Source organism: Coturnix japonica, chromosome 1 (assembly GCF_001577835.2).
Source record: "Coturnix japonica isolate 7356 chromosome 1, Coturnix japonica 2.1, whole genome shotgun sequence".
Lineage (NCBI taxonomy): Eukaryota > Metazoa > Chordata > Aves > Galliformes > Phasianidae > Coturnix > Coturnix japonica.
The window spans coordinates 174017789-174035606 of NC_029516.1; the positions used below are offsets into that span (position 1 = coordinate 174017789).

General features: G+C 67.7%; 4 protein-coding genes across 8 annotated transcripts in view; 3 read left to right on the plus strand and 1 right to left on the minus strand.

Moving 5' to 3' along the window:
- Positions 1-588: 588 nt before the first annotated feature.
- Positions 589-1546, minus strand: TIMM10B (translocase of inner mitochondrial membrane 10B). Of its 2 annotated transcripts, XM_015852557.1 has the most exons (4): positions 1425-1546; positions 1213-1308; positions 924-1131; positions 589-800 (listed from the first exon to the last, which is right to left on the minus strand). In XM_015852557.1, exons 1-3 carry the CDS (start codon positions 1464-1466, stop codon positions 940-942), a joined length of 330 nt encoding a protein of 109 aa, XP_015708043.1. In that variant the 5' UTR covers positions 1467-1546; the 3' UTR covers positions 589-800; positions 924-939. The 2 variants fall into 2 exon arrangements, with proteins under 2 accessions (XP_015708043.1, XP_015708042.1); XM_015852556.1 differs by having other exon boundaries at positions 589-1131.
- Positions 1547-1557: 11 nt separating this feature from the next.
- ARFIP2 (ADP ribosylation factor interacting protein 2) lies at positions 1558-7533 on the plus strand. 2 transcript variants are annotated; one of them, XM_015852554.1, is made up of 9 exons: positions 1558-1671; positions 2173-2280; positions 2366-2474; positions 3656-3766; positions 4566-4681; positions 4875-5096; positions 5418-5575; positions 5666-5840; positions 6136-7533. In XM_015852554.1, the coding sequence occupies exons 2-9, from the start codon at positions 2182-2184 to the stop codon at positions 6289-6291; spliced, it is 1146 nt and encodes a 381-aa protein (XP_015708040.1). In that variant the 5' UTR covers positions 1558-1671; positions 2173-2181; the 3' UTR covers positions 6292-7533. The 2 variants fall into 2 exon arrangements, with proteins under 2 accessions (XP_015708040.1, XP_015708041.1); XM_015852555.1 differs by lacking the exon at positions 3656-3766.
- Positions 7534-8333: 800 nt separating this feature from the next.
- Positions 8334-11421, plus strand: LOC107308577 (FH2 domain-containing protein 1-like). Its single transcript, XM_032442294.1, has 9 exons — positions 8334-8601; positions 8670-8731; positions 8924-9181; positions 9260-9360; positions 9429-9499; positions 9567-9674; positions 10473-10543; positions 10621-10894; positions 10968-11421. The coding sequence occupies exons 1-9, from the start codon at positions 8350-8352 to the stop codon at positions 11349-11351; spliced, it is 1581 nt and encodes a 526-aa protein (XP_032298185.1). The 5' UTR covers positions 8334-8349; the 3' UTR covers positions 11352-11421.
- An 829-nt stretch (positions 11422-12250) lies between these two features.
- Positions 12251-17818, plus strand: part of TRIM3 (tripartite motif containing 3) — an 8232-nt gene continuing 2664 nt past the window's right edge. For 2 of the 3 annotated variants that reach the window (XM_015852543.1, XM_015852545.1), the window contains exons 1-9: positions 12805-12987; positions 13515-13677; positions 15687-15924; positions 15998-16149; positions 16227-16295; positions 16484-16595; positions 16669-17392; positions 17463-17566; positions 17642-17809. In XM_015852543.1, the coding sequence (XP_015708029.1) occupies positions 13547-13677; positions 15687-15924; positions 15998-16149; positions 16227-16295; positions 16484-16595; positions 16669-17392; positions 17463-17566; positions 17642-17809 (1698 nt within the window). In that variant the 5' untranslated portion in view covers positions 12805-12987; positions 13515-13546. Of the gene's footprint in view, positions 12392-12804; positions 12988-13514; positions 13678-15686; positions 15925-15997; positions 16150-16226; positions 16296-16483; positions 16596-16668; positions 17393-17462; positions 17567-17641; positions 17810-17818 lie in introns of those variants that run through there. The other variant, XM_015852544.2, reaches the window with a different exon arrangement.

Sequence of the window (17818 nt, forward strand, 5' to 3'; positions counted from 1 at the left end):
CAGTGGTGCAGCGGGAGCCCATCAGCCGGGTGCTCTCCCGGCAGCTTATGGACTTGCTGGAGAACGTACCCAGTTTATGCTTTGTCCACAAGGTGGAAAATAATCTTAGGGGCCTCCAATGTTCACCAGATCTTTGGTTTTCCCATAGCTTAAGTAACGAAGGTCGACTTGTCTCAATTACTGGCACTTAAAGACCTTACATCTGTGTGCATTTGTCTACTCTTCTAAGTGCCAATGAAACCCATCAGAGGGAAGCCAGGGAACAGGGTATCACAGAATCATAGCATAGAATCACAGCATGGCCTGGGTTGCACACAGTGCTCATCCATCCCAACCCCCTGCTGTGTGCAGGGTCACAACCAGCAGCCAGGGCTGCCCAGAGCCGCATCCAGCCTGGCCTTGAATGCCTGCAGGGCTGGGAGCTGCAGCCTGTGCTGATGCTGCTCCAGCAGCAAGAACACAAAGAAACAGTTCCTAGAAGGAGCAAAGTGGGAACCTTTGCTGGGAGGAAGGTGCCGCTGGCAGCAGGACGCAGCACACAGCGCTGCTTGTGGAGCAGTGTCCGTGTACCCCTGTGACACACTGACAGCACGACACATAAAACGTTTTATTAACCCCATGAAATGGTCAAATACAAACACAAGATGTTCAGTTCTGGACAGCAGGAGCCCAGTCAGTGCTGGATTCCAGCCGGGAGCTGCAGTGCACACAGCAGCTCATACACGTTCCCTTCCTCCTCCTGCCCCCGGTGCCGTTGTGCTGCCGGTTTTGGCCGCCATGTCGGGCAGTCCCGGCTGCTGCTGTGGGTGCAGAGAACGCGGCTCGGCCTGGCCCGGCTGTGACACCGGGCAGTTCAGCGGCTCCACACGGGAGCTGCCATCAGGTGACCGTCCCGCAGCCACCTCCCGGCCACGGCAACGCACCGACCCCGCGGCTCCGTTACGTGCCCGCGGGAGCCGCGTCGGGATCAGCGGGAGCCGCTTCGTGTCCGTCCGGTGCGGCCGGTTCCGCGCTGTGCTCGGTGCGGGCGGCGCGGCGCTGCACGATGCCGGGCATCAAGGACACGTAGGCGCCCATCAGCCGGTGGTTGGAGCGGACCAGCTTCCCGGCGCAGCCGTCCAGGCACCGCTCCTACGGGCGGCACCGGCTCCGTTCGGCTCCGTTCACCCCGTCCCGTCCCGTCCCGTCCCGTCCCGCCCGGTCCCCGCTCACCTCGCGCCGTGACAGCAGCCGGTGCCCGAGGTCGGAGACGCAGCGGCGGAAGCAGAGCTCGGTCATGCGGTTGTACACCAGCAGGAAGTCCCGCAGCTGCAAAACAGCGGCACGTACGGTCACCGGGACGGCCCGGCACCGCCGAACCGGGACGAACCGAACCGAACCGAACCGGGCCGCCCACCATCTTCCCCCCGTCCCCCCACACTCACACTGCGGAGCTGCTGCTGCTGTTCGGCCGCCGCCGCCTCCATGTCGGCCCGCCCCGCGCTGCCGGAAGTACCGGCACTTCCGCCCCGCCGCACTTCCGCTCGGGGATCTACAGCACGTCACTTCCGGCTCGGTCTCCCGGCGCCCCCCGCGCGGGTCGTGACGTAACTTCCGGCGCGTCCGGGCCGAGGCGGATCGAGGCCGCGGAGCCTCCGGGGCGGGGGGGCCCAGCGGGGCCGGGCGGGGCAGGTGGGACATAACGGGACATAACGGGACATAACGGGACGGGCTGGGCTGGGCTGGGCTGGGCTGAAGGTCGGGGTGAAGGTCGGGCCCCGGGTGGGAGCCGGGCTGGGAGCCCCGGTGCCGCCGCAGGGCCCGGCCGTGCAGTGACAGCCCGGCCTTTGGGCCGCCCCGGTCCCGTCCCGGTTCCTGGTGCCGTTGCAGCCGCTGCTCGTGTCGCTCCTGCTCGTCCCGCCCGGGCTCTCGGTGCTCGTTGGCTCCGAGCGGCGGCTGCGAGTCCCGGGCCGGGCCGCAGCGCTGCCCCCAATGCCGGTACCGAGGGGCGGGTCCAGCTCGTGATAACGGCGCTCGGTGCGGGCGGGGCGATGCTCGGAATGTGACCGGACCGGTCCGGCCGGGCCCTGCCGCGCTCTGCCGACGTGGCCCCGAGCCCCGCGCCAGGAGCCGTGGGGAGCTCGGACCGAGGGGACACGAGGAGCCCCGTGAACGAACCGTGTGTCCCCGCAGGCCCTGACCATGTCGGATGGGATCATGAGCAAAGCCGCCACCATGGAGATCCCCATCAGCAGCAACGGGGACGCCGGCAGCCTGCCCGAAGATGACGGCCTGGAGCAGGTGTGGGGCTGCGCCGGGGCCTCACGTCGGCCCCATGGGTTGGGGGTCTGTCCTTGTGCTTCAATTTAATGCTCTGCTCCCCCAGGACCTGCAGCAAGTGATGGTGTCGGGGCCCAACCTCAACGAAACCAGCATCGTGTCTGGTGGCTACGGGGGAACCGCTGAAGGCATCATCCCCACCGGCACCATCAAAGGTACAAACGGCTTCCACAGGGACGGGGCTGTGGGTGGGGGTCAGCTGGGTGTTCTGCTGGAGGCTTTAGGGCTCAGTGCTGGGGTCACAGCCCACCCTGCTGCAGCCCTGAACGGGGCCAGTCTGTGTCCCTGCTCCCAGCAGCTCTGCTCGTAGCTGAGGCCGTCCTGAGTCACAGCCACGTGGCCCTGCAGAGCTCAGCCTCCTCACAGCCCCAGAGCACAGCACTGCTGCCACCCCGCCAATGCTGTGGGGCCCATCCTGGGGGTGTGATTTCCACCCAGCTGCACTTCTTACCCTGCACGTGCCCTTGGCTCACAGGCAGCTGTGGAGATGCCTGGCTCTCTCGTAGATGCAGGGCTTCTGCTGAGGGAGCTGCTCTGCCCTCCTGGGGCACTGGTGTGATGTGTGGGCTCAGCTCTTGGGTATCCAAGAGCCCCAAAGGTGCACAGTACTGGCACAGCTGTGGTGGCTGCACCTGAGAGACACCTTTCAGACAGAGGGGGACAGGGCAGAAGGGTTCTGAGCCCCAGACTCTGCGTTAATGTCCCGTTTTTGCTGTTGCTGCCCACCTGGGAGCCCCAGGCACTTCTGAGCCTGTCTGTAAATGCTCTGTGCTGGAGGGATGGTGTCCACGGGCTTCTGGGGAGCTGCTGCTGCTGCACACCCAGAGCCACAGTCAGTGCAGCTGGAGCAGCTCTGCCCCATCCATCCCTCTCACCCTGTTCCCATTTCATACAAGTCTCTGTCCCAGCTCTTGGCCAGTCTGGCCCATCTGCTGCAAACAACTGTTTTCACTGTGGGTCCTTCCATGTTGTGCCAGGCTGAACGGGTGAATTAACTTAGGCAGAGGGGAGATGAGCTTTTGCTGACAGCCTGCTGTGGCTGGGGGGATATTGTGCAGTGGTTCCCTGTGTCTGTCAGTCCTGGCCTGTCCCAGTTCTCAACCTGGTACGTGTTGATACCAGCCTGGGGATGGGGAGGAAGCAAGAGAGGAGCCTGGGTGCCTCTGACGTGATGCTGTCTGTGCGGCTGCCATCTGTATCTACTGATTTCACATCACTCTTTCATCTGCTCCCCTGCTGCCACCCTTCCTGCACACTCATCCCTGTGTCCTGGTTGCTCCTGCCCTCGTGTCCTTCACACCCCCCCCACCTCTTCCCTCTGCTCACCTCCTGCCAGCCCCTCCATTTCCAGGCTGTCTTGTCCAACCTCACTCACCCCGAGGACCATCCATCTCCCCCAGTGCATCTGCCGCCAGCAGGATGGCCAGCCAGGCTGGTGCTTCAGCAGGTACTGCAGCCACCCCAGCGCCCCATGGTGCGACACAGCCTTTGAGTCCTCCTGTCTCAGGCTTAGGGCCCGGGCTTAAGGCTCCCGTTGTGTGCAGTGTTTCTCAGGGTCAGTTTCTTGCCCTGCTGTGGTGGGGAGCAACCCAAAGCAACCCAGACCCAACCCATGCCTCCCCCAGCAGCAGAGTCTACTCACGGTTCTTGTGCTGGGGGCACACGTGGCACTTCCAAACCACAGTGCACCAGGCAATGAGGCCGAGCTGTGCCTGGCTGTGGGATGCACTGTGTGTCTGCCTGGCCTCTCCTCCACCTCTACCATGCCCCGGAGCACAAGGAGTATTGCCTAGCACAGGAGCACCAGGGCCATTGGTGTGCAGGGCTGTCCCTGCCAGCAGCTCTGCAAGTGAAAGGGGGAACAGCATCTCCCATGTGGGCAGCAGCCAATGCAGTGAGCACCAGGGCCTTGGTTATCAATGTCTAGTAGGGTTTTGGGGGCCAGATTCTGTGCTGCAAGAGGCCAAGTCCTGCTGCTTGCAGGCAGGTGACAAATCACAGGACACTGAGGGCTCTGTTGAGCCTGGTAGCAGTGCCTGACTGGCAGGGGGGAGCCGCTGCCTGCCTGCATCTCATGGGGCTGCCCAGGGTGGATCTGCCTGCACCAGGAGTCTGCTCTGCTTGCACTTCATCAGGCCGCAGTGTGGCCCTGGGAGCAGCAGCCCTGAGAGCACTGCAGTGTGGGGTGGGCAGCCTGGCCTGCATCCAAGCCCTGTGCTGAGCCTCACTGCTGTGCTGTGTTCCAGGCTCTGGGCTTCACCAGCCTCATCCCAGCCCACCGGTCGGAGGGGAGGAGGTTGTTCGCGGCATCGCTGTGGAGAAGTTTGACATTGTCAAGAAATGGGGCATCAACACATACAAGGTACGTCGCATCCCTGGCTGATCAATACATACAAGGTATGTCACATCTCTGGCTGTGCAGCAGGGCAGAGAACTTGGGCAGGGGACAAAGGAGCAGTGATGGATGGGGAGCACATCTCGGCACCAGTGCAGCAGCCCTACAGGGATGGGAAGGGACCAGGCCCTGACACCCCTTCCCTCTGCTCTGCCCGCAGTGCACCAAACAGCTGATCTCAGAGAGGTTTGGCCGGGGCTCCCGCACGGTGGACCTGGAGCTGGAGACACAGATTGAACTGCTCCGGGAGACAAAGCGCAAGTACGAGTGTGTGCTGCAGCTTGCACGGGCTCTCACCAACCACTTCTACAGCCTGGTGCAGACACAGCATGCCCTGGGGGATGCCTTTGCGGACCTCAGCCAGAAATCTCCTGAGCTGCAGGTATTCCTGGTGGGGCTGTGGGTTGTGCCTTGTCTCTGCTCTGCCTGGGGAGGAGACCCACAGTGACCCTGGGGTCTCTGCAGCACGGCCTGGGCAACGCTCTGCTGGTCAGCACCGCTGGGCACGTGAGGGAAAGCGGGAGGAGGCTGAGGGCAGGTGCACTGTGTGATTGCTGTGGGGCTGGGGAGAGGTGTGGGGCTTTTGCTGCTGGCTTTTCCTGGGCACAGCTGGAGCAAGGCTGGGTCTGGGCAGTTGGAGGAGGGCAGAGACACAACGGGATGTGCTGCCGCAGCCCCTCACCCACCTCCCTCCCTACTGCAGGAGGAGTTTGGTTACAACGCAGAAACACAGAAACTGCTTTGCAAGAATGGTGAAACACTACTGGGAGCTGTTAACTTCTTTGTATCCAGTATCAACACGCTGGTAAATAAGACCATGGAGGACACGCTCATGACAGTTAAGCAGTACGAGACAGCCAGGTAGGACGGCAGTGTGGCCCGCAGGTCTGGCTGCAGCTATTGGAAGGAGGGACTGCTCTGCAGCTCTTGACTTTTGCTGTCCCTGCGCAGGCTGGAGTATGATGCGTATCGCACAGACCTGGAGGAGCTGAGCATGGGCCCCCGGGATGCCAGCACCCTGTGCCGGCTGGATGCAGCGCAGAGCCAGTTCCAGAGCCACAAGGACAAGTATGAAAAGCTGCGAGCCGATGTGGCCATCAAGCTCAAGTTCTTGGAAGAGAACAAGGTGGGGAAGGCTGCGGGGCACAGGATGGGGCCCTGTCGTGCACGCGTGTCCCTTGGCCCTGCCTTGCAGGCTGCGCTGCCTTGCTGCTCTGTGCTCAAGGTGCGTTTTTGGGGAGCTGTGAGGGGAAGAGCAGGTGAGCTGCCACGCTCCTGCCTTCCACCCGCAGTGGGTGGTCACCTCCCAGCTGGCTGCTGCAGCTCTGTGCTGGGCAGACCTTGTCCTGGCCCATTCCTGCCGTCCCGAGGTGCTGGGCAGTGGGGCTGGGTGGCTGCGTGTTGACTCCTGCTCTCCCCAGATCAAGGTGATGCACAAGCAGCTCCTGCTCTTTCACAACGCCATTTCTGCCTACTTCGCTGGGAACCAGCAGCAGTTGGAGCAGACTCTCAAGCAGTTCAACATCAAGCTGAAGACCCCTGGTGCTGAGAAGCCCTCCTGGCTGGAGGAGCAGTGAGCCCCCCAGCCTGCCCCACCTTGTGCCCCAGCCGGGGAAGCCATGGACCATAACTGGGACCTCTGACTGCTGGTGTAGGGCCAGACCACAATCACGAGTGGTGAGCTGGGGATGCAGCCTCGGCCCTGCTGCTGCGGGGGGCACTAATGGGGCAGGGACCCGGTTAGGGGCAGGTGGAGCTCTGAGTGGGTCACTCCCCCAGCCCGTTGGAGTCCCATCCTGCCCAGCCCTGTTCTCCCTCCCCAGCGCTGACCCCTTGGTGGGATGGTGGATGCCTTCCCAGGACCCCGTAGGGCCAGACACTCCCCTCCTCAGGCTGGGCTGCTCAGACCCCACCAGGCACCTTTGTGGGACAGGGTGGGATGTGCCACAGCCCCCCACTGTCTCCCCATGGTGCAGCAGGGTACGTAGTTCCACGTGTCCCAGCTGCTTTCCCTGAGCCAGGCTTCGCAGGGCTGGGCAGGACGTGCCACCACCTCTGGCAAAAAAAATGTATATTTTGAAATGAAGACAAAGCTGCACAGGGGTGGCCCTGGGGCTGCTGGGTCCCCTCCTGGACCCTGAGAGGGGTGGATGAGGTCCCAGCCCTGGTGCAGCTGGTGCCCGGGGCTCCTGTCTGCTCCTTGCCCCAGACCTGCCCCGTCCCCTCTGGCTGATCCCTGGTGCTCCCAGGCAGCTGCTCTCGCACTCCCCCAGCCTGGCTGGTGCCCCCATCCCCACACTACACTCCCTTTGGCGATGGGGTGGTTGTGCCTGGCTGTCTCCCAGGCCGCAGCTCCCATCCCCTGGCCGGGGCTTTGCCAGCTCCCACGGGTGGACGCAGGAGGGTTTGGCCGCGGCCCTTGGGCTGAGGGCTGCTTTCCCCAGGGCGCTGTGCTCCCAACCCTGGAGGCAGGTGGGCAGCCCCACTCCCTGAGCACCCACAGGCACCTCGAGGGGTGGTGGGGACTCAAACCAAGGACCAAAGGGTGGCTGCATCCCAGGGACGGTGCATGTGCGTGTCCGTGTGCGCTGCGGCTGCGGCTGCGTCTCCGCGTGTGGCAGCGCTGGGGCCCTGCCCGGTATCCCAGCGTGGGGACAAGCTCATCCTGCTCCAGCTGAGTGTTGCTTCGAGCCCCGGCCACGTGCAGCACTTGGGCACTTTCTCCCGAGACAAGACGGTTTGTTTTTCTTGCTAATTTAATTCCTGGTAATTTAATGTCTGGATCTGACAACCTCCCCCCCCCCCTTTCCTGGTGAAGGCTGTAAGACTCCAGAATAAAACAGTATGGATCAGAATAAAGCAGTACAGATCAGAATAAAATAGTGTGGATCAGAATCTTGTGGTGTGGATCCCTCTGTGCACGGCACAGACAGACCTGAGACGGGGATTCCCTGCATGCCAATGGCTCCCCGAGGCCCAGAGCTGGTTCTGCTGCTGCAGTTCTTGTCCCACTTCTCCCTCTGTGGGTCTGGTTCCGTGTGGGGCCCAGCATCAGGGCTCGCCCTATTCCCCTGCCCACCCCAGGGTGCTGCTTTGGCTGTGGGTGCCGTGTGGCCGATGGAGCCCTGTAAGCACCGGGGATGAGGGGGACCAGAAGAGGGGAACGAATTGTGTTACCATCTCCAGCATCGAGCCGAGAGCGCCCTGGGTCGGTCTGACACCGGGTTTAACGCCATCAGCGGGAGCTTCGTAGCGCGGCGGAGCCCGAGGCTGGATGGGAGGAGCACAGAGGGGAGAACGGATCTCGGAGCAGGACGGGGGGAGCCGGGGGGGCTGTGACCGGGGGAGGGCGCGGGGCGTCCAGGTACCGTCGGGTGCGGGCGGCGGGAGCGGTGCCGGGTCGGTGTTTTGTCCCGGTCCGTCGCTGCCCGGCGCGAGGTGAGAACGGGCGGAGGGGCCCAGGAACGAGCTCGTGTCGAGGCCGCTGAGCCGCCCCGCTCCGCCGGGCTGGGACCGGGGCCGGTACTCGGGGGAGCGGCGGATCCTCCCGGGGCGGAGCCGAGGCGGGGCGGGGCCGTTCGGGGCCGTAAGAGGAGCCGGGCGGCCGCGCTCACCCCCCACCCCCCGCCCCGGCCATGGACTCGCAGCGCAGCCCCGCTCCTCCGCCGCCGCCGCCGCCGCCCCCGGCGCTGCCCTCCCCCCCAGCGGCCGCGCGGGGCGAGCGGCTGCGGGCGCTGCACTGGGAGCCGCTGTCCGCGGCGCGGGTGCGGGGCCGCCGCTCGGTGTGGGCGACGAGAGCCCCCCCGCCGGCCCTGGACCTGCCCCGTCTGCGGCTGCTGTTCCGGGAGCCCCGCGGAGCGTCCCCGGGGCAGCGCCCGCCGCCCGCGGTGAGATGCGGCCGGGACCCCGCGTCCCCGTTACCGCGCCCCGCGCTCTGACCGCGCCGCACCCGCAGGCAGCGCTGCTGGAGCCCAAGCGGAGCATCGCCCTCGGCGTCCTCCTGAAGCAGCTCAAGCGGTGAGCGGGGCTGGGGGCACCGAGGGTCCGGGGGCACAGAACGGGACCGTAACGGAACGGGGGCGCGGCGGGGGGCTCGAACCTTTCGAGAATGTCCGTGCTCCTCGGGGGTCCCATCGCTGTTCGTGGGGGGGTGGGAGGAGGGGGATTGAGGCTCCGTGCCCCTCGCGAAGCGCTGACGCGCCGTCTCAGCCCGGTGCGGCAGATCGTGCGGGACATCGAGGAGGGCGTCGGGGCGCCGTACAGCGCGGAGCTGCTGCTGGAGCTGACCCGGCTGCTGCCCGGCGCCATGGAGGTGAGTCTGGGGCTGGGGGAGCCCCCGGCCGCCCCCTCTGACCTCCCGCTTCCCCGTCCCCGCCCGCAGGTTTCCCGGCTCCGCGCTTTCTCCGGCTGCCCCCAGCATCTGTCCGAGCCCGAACTGTTCATGCTGCTGCTGCTGGAGGTGCCCAGGTGGGAGCCGGGGGGGCCGGACGAGGGGTCGGGGGGGATCGCCCCGCTCACTGCACGCCCCCCGCCCCCCGCCCGCAGTTACGCGCAGCGCCTGGAGCTGATGGTGCTGCAGGAGGAATTCAAGCCCCGGCTCAGCGCGCTCCGCGCCTCCATCCGGACCCTGACCGACGCCGCCGAGGGTGCGTGAGCGGCCGCGCTCGGGGCTGAGGGTCGCGTCCCCCCCGCGCTCACCGGCCGCGTCCCGCAGAGATGGTGCGGTGCGAGGAGCTGCACGCGGTTCTGCATCTCGTCCTGAGCGCTGGGAACCACCTGAACGCGGTGAGCGGCCCCATCCCCCCCCCGCCCCGCGGCTCCGCACCGCCGGTGACGGCGCGTTCTGCCCCAGGGCGGCTACGCGGGCAGCGCCGCCGGGTTCCGCCTGGCCTCGCTGCGGAGGCTGCCCGACACCAGGGCCAACGTGCCGGGCGTGGATCTGCTGCACTTCGTGGCCATGGTGAGCGCCCGCGGGAACGGCTCGTGCCGGGGGGTCGTTGTGCGGGGCCGCTCCGTGTTGCGGGATCCCCGTTCCGCGCCCTCGGGGCCGCTCCGGGCCGGCTGCGGAGGAGGGCGGGGGGATCCCGCAGCTTCATTCTCCCACCCTCCGGCTCCGTCTTGTCGCTCTGTGCTGTGACTTTCCGTGGGACGCCGCTCCTCCCCGGCCCGGCCCAAGGTCGCTCCCACGCCGCCTCCCCCGCACGGAGCGCGGCTCGTCCCGCTCAGCCGCCCCCCTCCCCCCCTTCCGTCCGCTCGGAGCAGGCGCTGCCCCCATCGACGGCACCGGGGGGTCCGTGCCGGGCTCTTCGCCGAGGCAGCCCCCGGACCCCCCGCATTGCGGGCAGGCAATGCCGGGACGTGCCGTGCCGTACTGTGCCGTATTGTGCCGTACTGTGCCATATTGTGCCGTACTGTGCCATATTGTGCCGTACTGTGCCGTGCTGTGCCGTGCTCTGCTCCCGGGGCCACGGCCCTTCCTGCCCCGCTTTCTTGCCCCTGTTGCGCTCCTGCCGTGTCACTGACACGCACTTCTCGTGTCCCTGTCGCACGTGTCCGTGTTATTCTCCTATTGCATCTTTATCGTGTTCGTGTCCCGCCCCCTTTGTTCCCCCGTCGTGTCCGTTTCCCATCCCCGTCGTGTCCGTTTCCCATCCCCGTCGTGTCCGTTTCCCATCCCCGTCGTGTCCGTATCCCATCCCCGTCGTGTCCGTATCCCATCCCCGTCGTGTCCGTTTCCCATCCCCGTCGCTCCCCGCAGGAGGCGGCCCGGACGGACCGACGGCTGTTGGATTTCCCGAGCAAACTGCCGCACGTGGGCCCGGCCTCGCGGTGCGGGTGAAGCCGCGGACACTCGCGGTTCCCGTCGTTGCGGCGCCGTCCCGGTGCTGAGCGCGGCGCTCCCGTAGGATCGAGGAGGCGGAGCTGGATGCGGAGCTGCGGCGGCTGTCGGCGCGGGTGGCGGAGGCGCGTGGTGCGGGAGCGGCGCTGTGTGCGGGGCTGCGGCCGTTCGTGCGGGCGGCGGAGGCGGAGCTGAGCGCGGCGCGGGCGGACAAGGAGCGGATGCGCGGAGCCGCGGCGGCGGCGCTCGATTTCTACTGCGAGGAGGCGGCGCCGGGCGCGTTGCGGGAGCTGTGTGCGGTGCTGCACGGCTTCGCCGGCCGCTTCCTGAGCGCCGTGCAGGTAACGCGGCCCGGCCCGGCCCCGCCGCCTGTCGCCGCCCCGCTCCGCCCTCACGCCGCCTCTCTCCGCGCAGGAGAACCGCGCCCGGGAGCAGTCGCAGCGGCGGCGGCAGCAGCTCGAGCTGCAGCGGGACAAACGACGATCCGTCGCCACGTGCTCGTTGCGGGACGCGGAGCCCGACGAATTACTCCGACAGCTCCGCTCCGGCCCGGCGCTGCTCCGGCGGAACACGGCCCCGGCGCTGCCCGAGCTGCGGGGCGACCCCGAATCCCCGCTGCCCGAGAGCTCCCCCCCCGGCCCGGCTCCCTCCGCCCCCCCTCCCCCGTCCCGGTTCTCCGCGCTGTTCTCTCGGTGGGGGTCCCGTCGCGCTCCCCCCGCGCCGTCGGGCGGCCCCGCTTTGCTCGGCTTCTTGCGGCGCCTGGCGGGCGGGGCGGCGCGCGGAGCCCCCCCGAGCTGAGAACCGGCGGATTTTATCCTCCTTTATTTTTCTGTGTGACGATAATAAACGCTTTGGATTCTCCTCCTGCCCTGTCCCGGGCTGCGGGACGTACAGAGCAGAGCGCCAAGTGCGGGGTGAGGTGTGCGGGATGCGGGACCTCGGGGTGCTGACAGCCCACAGCCCCCACAGCCCCCACAGCCCCCACGCACCCCAACCCGCTGCGTGAATCCATCCCGTGCCCCCTCCCTCTCCCCCCGCCCCCGTAGCGCAGCTGCGTGTCCATCACTGCCCCCTTTGTTGTTCCTGCGCGGTGCCGGGACGGGATGGAACCCCCCCAACCCCCCCCCGCCCCATCGCTTCTCTCCTGCCGGGCTGCAAAGGGCGCCGTGTGCGCTGCGGGGTCACCCTGGGCTCTCCCGAGCCGGAGGTGCAGATTCTGCCCGTGGATTCAGTTGTTTCCTGCTGTTCGGATCCTGAGCTCCATCCCCAGGACCCTCCTTCAACCTGCTGCCCTGAGCCGAGTCTTTTCCCGTGCTCGTGTTTCCCCAGAGCAGTAACAGCGTCCAGATGTGGTTCAGCGGGCGCTGATAGAGCCGGGGCCGATCCCACCCCTCGCTCCTGGCGGTGCCCCGTGCACACGGGGCGGATGCTCCGTGATGCTCCGCTGCCGCTCAGCTCCATCGGGGCGCAGCTCTGAGCCACCATCCCATCCCATCCCACCCGCAGCCTATTCCCTATTTCCTATTTCCTATTCTCCATCTGCCCGTAACGTCCCGCCTCGGGTGTGAGGGCTGCGGGACGCGGTGCCCCCATGGAGGATCCTCATCCCCCGCTGTCCCTTCCCCGCGGGTCCGTCCCCGTCTCTCCGGTGTCGTGTCCCCTCGCGGTGGCGCCGGGGCAGCGCCGGTGTCGATGACGGCACGAGGAATGTTGCCCGGCCGGTTCCGCCGCGGGCAGCTCCGGGGCCGGGGCCGCGGTGCGGAGACTCTCGGGGGCTGAGCGGGACCGGAGCTCCCGGCCCGGCCGGGGCATCTCCGTGCCCGCATGGATCGGCCGAGGTGAGCGGGGGGCGATAAGGGCGGCTGGGGCCGGGGCTGAGAGCGGCGGGGTCGGGAGCTCCGCGCCCCACGGCAACTGTCCGGGAGCTTCACCGCCCCCCCCGGGGATGCTCGGAGCGGGATCCCGTTGCCGTGGCGACCGCCGGGTACCGGGGATGCGGGGAGCGCGCCCGGAGCCCCCCCCACTGCAGAGCCACAGCCCGGGCGAGACCATCGGCGGGGCGCGGAGGGGGCGTTCGGTGCGATTCTCCCGTGGCCGCCCGTGGGTGCCCCTCGCTCCGTTCCCACCGTGGGTTCCGAGCGGTTCCCGTTGCTCCGCGGGTCCCGGCGTTGCGGTACCGGGGGGGGTCGGGCTCCTCTCGTGCCGCCGTGGGGTCGCTCGGGGCCGCCCCCCCCCGCAGTGGTGCGCGCCGCTCGGGCAGATGCGGCTGCGGAGCGCGCCCAGCCCTGGCGCAGTCCCCGCCGCTCCGGGCCGGGCCGAACCGAACCGGGCCGGGCTGAGCCGAGCCGCGGAGATGCGCGCTGCCGCCCCCCCGGCCCCGGCTGCCCGCGGCGGGGGCTGAGCCGAACCGAACCGAGCCGAACCGGGCTGGAAGGTGACAGAGCGGCCGCGGGGCGGGGGGGGGGGGAGCGGTGCGGGAGACGGGGGGGGAGCGGGAGCGGGTGAGACCGCGGGGCGGGCGGGGGCCGCGCAGCGCCAAACCGGTGCCGGTTCCCCGCGCCCCCCCGGGGCGGGGCGGGCGGTGACGTCGCGGTGCCGGGCCTGCACAATGGCCGTCGGGGCGGGGCCGCGCCGGGGCCTGCAGCCGCGGGGCCGCCGCAGCGCCGGGAGCGGACGCGGGGCCGGGAGACAACGCGGCGGGGCGGGGGGGGCGGGGCGGGGAGCGGCGGTGCCCGCGGGAGGAACCGGGCGTGCGGGGACGGGGCGGCCGCTGGGCGACGGGGAGCGGTGCGGGGGCGGCGGTGCGGGGTGAGCGCTGCCGGGCGGGCGGGGTCGCTCCGGACCGGGCGCTGCGCTGCTTTAACGGCGGGGCGGCTGCGGCCGGGCGCGGTGCGGGGCTGAGCGCGGTGCGGGGCTGAGCGCGGTGCGGGGCCCGGCGCACACTGACAGCCCCGCCCGCAGGCTGAGCGCCGCGGGGCCTCGGGGACGCCGCCATGGCGAAGCGGGAGGCCAACGCCAGCCCGGTGGTGCGGCAGATTGACAAACAGTTCCTGGTGTGCAGCATCTGCCTCGACCGCTACCGCAACCCCAAGGTGCTGCCGTGCCTGCACACCTTCTGTGAGAGGTGAGCCCCCCCCTCCGCCCCATAGCGCTGCACCGCATCGCGGCTGCTCCCTCTGCATCCCCTCTGCATCCCCGCTGCATCTTGTTGCGCCTCCATTGCATCCCCGCTGCATCTCGTTCCACCCTCACTGCATCCCCGCTGCATCCCCATTGCGCCTCCACTGCACCCTCGCTGCGTCCCCGCTGAATGCTGGCCCTGCTGCATCTCCCTCACGACATTCCTGCTGTGCCCTGCTGCCTCCAACTGCATTTTTGCTGCATCCCCACTGCATTCCTTCCCCTCCCCTCCCCCATGTGCTGCACTGCATCCACCAAAGCGTTTTCCCTGAAGACTTCTCACAGGAGGGTCTTTGCTGCACCCCCAGTGCCTGCACTGAGCGTCTGGACCCCCCCAAAACCCACTACACCCTCACAGTGTCCCACTGTGTCTCTGCTTGTACCCTGACCCCAACTGCACCCCCCAACTGCACCCCACTGCACGTGTCCTGCATCCTCAGTGCATCCCCCACCGCACCTCCTGCAGGTCAGTGTGCTCACTGTGCTCCACTGCACTCACGCTGCATCTCTGCAGGGCCCCGCTCCTCCCGCTCTTCCCTCCCTTCCTGCAGCTCCTGCAGGAGCAAAGTTGGAGCTGCCATGTCCCACCGTGTCCTGCTGAGCCTGCACTGCACCTCTCTGCATCCCTGCTGCCTCCAGACAGCGCCTGCCTGCATTCCCTCTGCCCTGCTGTGCCACCCTGCACCCCTTCTGCATCCCTAATGCCTCCAGGCTGCATCCCCACCGTGTCCCCACTGTATCCCACTGTATACCTGCGGTGTCCCTGCTGTGTCCTGCTACCTCCAAGCTGTGCAGCACTGCATCCCCCTGCATGTCTCCAGCACAAGATGGGGCCACTACACTCACCCTGGGAGCTGGGGTCCTGCTGCTCCCATGGCCCCGTAGCCCCCACAGTTTGGGCTGTGGCTCCAAGGTTGCTCCTGTCCCACAGTGCAGGGTCTGGATGGGGTGGGGGTGGGGGGACACTGTAGCATGGCTGAGGGCTCTGTACTGACATCTGCTTTCTCTGTGCCCCCCAGGCCCCTGCTCGCCCCGGCACTCCCCTGCTCCTGTCTGGCACAGCCCTGTCCTATCTATCCATCTGTCTGTCTGTCTGTGGCCCCACGTCGAGGTCTCATGGCCAGCTTTCCATGGGCTGTGTCTCCATCCCCACCCATCCTGTCCGACCCCCAGCTCTATCCCATGCTCCTGCCACATGCACTGTAATGCAACATGGCACAACCCGTCTGTCCGTCCATCTCACCATCTGCCACCCCATCAGTCCCATCCCTTCCTCCCACCCATGTACCCCAGTGCACCCCATCTGTCTGTCCTTCCCCCATCAGATGCCCCAGCCCCATCCCACACACCCTATTGCACCACGTCACAGCCCCATCCATCCACCCATCCATCCATCCATCCATCCATCCATCCATCCATCCATCCATCCATCCATCCAGCCACCATGCCGTCACCATTCCATCCATCCCTCCATCACCATCATCCACCATCCGTACCATCCGTATCATCCACCCACCCATCCATCATATCCATCCATCCATCCATCACATCCATCCAATCCATCCATAACCACGCCATCCATCCATCCATCCACCCACCCACCCATCCATCCATCCATCCATCCATCCATCCATCCATCCATCCATCCATCCATCCATCCATCCATCTCTCCACTGTCCATCTGCTCCCCCAGCCCTGTGCACCCTGAAGCACTGTGGTGCAGCATCCCCTCTGTCTGTCCACCCTTCCAGCCCCTCCTTCCATGCCTTCCCCATTCACTCCAGTGCACCCATCAGTCCATCTTCTCCCCAGCCCTTTCCCTCCATCCCACCCTGTGCCCCTCAGTGCCCCGTGGTGCAGCCTTGTCCCCCCGCCCACCCCATCCCGGTGCCCACCGCCCCGCTCTCTGCTGCGGGCGGCCCTGACCCTCTCGTTGTCCCCGTTCTGCCCCAGGTGTCTCCAGAACTATATCCCGCCCCAGAGCCTGACCCTGTCCTGCCCCGTGTGCCGTCAGACCTCCATCCTGCCCGAGCGCGGCGTGGCGGCCCTGCAGAACAACTTCTTCATCACCAACCTCATGGAAGTGCTGCAGCGCGACCCCGACAGCCGCGGCCCCCACCCCGGCCCGGGGCTGGACCCCGTCAGTGCCGTCACCGGGCAGCCCCTGTCGTGCCCCAACCACGAGGGCAAGGTGGGTGGTGGTGGGTGGGGAATGGGGGGCGGGTGTGTCGCCCAAGGGGGGGCCCTGAGCGCCGCTGCCGCAGGTGATGGAGTTCTACTGCGAGTCCTGCGAGACCGCCATGTGCCGCGAGTGCACCGAGGGCGAGCACCGGGAGCACGTCACCGTGCCGCTGCGCGACGTGGTGGAGCAGCACAAGGCGGCCCTGCAGCAGCAGCTGGACGCCATCCGCGGCAGGTAGGGGCTCGTGGCGTGGGGGGGTCGCGGGGTGCCGGGCCGGTGGCCGCCTTCTGTGCCCAGCGCCGGCTCCGCAGGCTCCCGCAGCTGGCGGCCGCCGTCGCGCTGGTGTCGGAGATCAGCCAGCAGCTGGTGGAGCGCAAGAACGCCCTGCAGCAGCGCAAGGGGCTGCTGGTGCGCGACCTGGAGGCCATCTGCGGGGCCAAGCAGAAGGTAGCGCTGCCGGTGCCGTGGGACGCGGGNGTGGCGTGGGGGGGTCGCGGGGTGCCGGGCCGGTGGCCGCCTTCTGTGCCCAGCGCCGGCTCCGCAGGCTCCCGCAGCTGGCGGCCGCCGTCGCGGCGGTGTCCGAGATCGGCAGCACCTTCGAGGAGCTGGAGAGGGCCCTGCAGCAGCGCAAGGGGCTGCTGGTGCGCGACCTGGAGGCCATCTGCGGGGCCAAGCAGAAGGTAGCGCTGCCGGTGCCGTGGGACGCGGGGCGCTGCGGGGCGGTGCGGGATGCTGACGCCGGCCGGTCCGCAGGTGCTGCAGGCGCAGCTGGAGGTTCTGCGCCAGGGCCAGGAGAACATCCTGAGCAGCTGCGCGTTCACGGAGCAGGCGCTGCACCACGGCACGGCGCCCGAGGTGCTGCTCGTGCGCAAACAGATGAGCGAGAGGCTGAGCGCACTGGCCAGCCAGGAGTTCCCCGAGCACCCGCACGAGAACGACCAGCTGGACTACGTGGTGGAGACCGACGGCGTGCGGAAATCCATCCTCAACCTGGGCGTGCTCATCACCACCAGCGCCACGGCGCACAAGACGGTGGCCACGGGCGAGGGGCTTCGGCACGCGGTGGTGGGGCAGCCCGCTTCGCTCAGCGTCACCACCAAGGACAAGGACGGCGAGTTGGTTCGCAGCGGCAGCGCCTGCCTGCGCTTCGTGGTGACGGGGCCGGACGGCGGCGCGGCCGAGAGCGAAGTGCAGGACAACAAGAACGGGACCTACGAGCTGCTGTACACGCCGCGTTCCGAGGGCGACTTCCAGCTGTCCATCGCGCTGTACGGGCAGCCCATCCGAGGGAGCCCCTTCCGCGTCCGCGCCGTCAAAGCCAGCGACGTGCCGCCGTCCCCGGACGACGTGAAGCGCCGCGTCAAGTCCCCGAGCAGCGGGCACATCCGGCAGAAGGCGGTGAGGCGACCGTCCAGCATGTACAGCAGCGGCAAGAAGAAGGAGAACCCCATCGAGGACGAGCTCATCTTCCGCGTGGGTGAGCGGCGCTGGCGCTGCGGGGCGGTGGGGGCGCGGCGTCCCGCTGACACCCGTGTGTGCCCACGCAGGGAGCCGCGGGAGGGAGAAGGGCGAGTTCACCAACCTGCAGGGCATCTCCACCTCCAGCACCGGCCGCATCGTGGTGGCCGACAGCAATAACCAATGCGTGCAGGTACGAGCCCCTGCCCCCTGCCGGCCCCCGGCCCTCGGCCCGGCTTAACCCCCCCCCCTTCCAACCCCCCCCTAGGTGTTCTCCAACGAGGGGCAGTTCCGGCTGCGCTTCGGTGTGCGCGGCCGCTCCCCCGGGCAGCTGCAGCGCCCGACCGGCGTCACGGTGGACATGAACGGGGACATCATCATCGCTGACTACGACAACCGCTGGGTCAGCATCTTCTCCCCCGAGGGCAAGTTCAAGGTGAGGGGG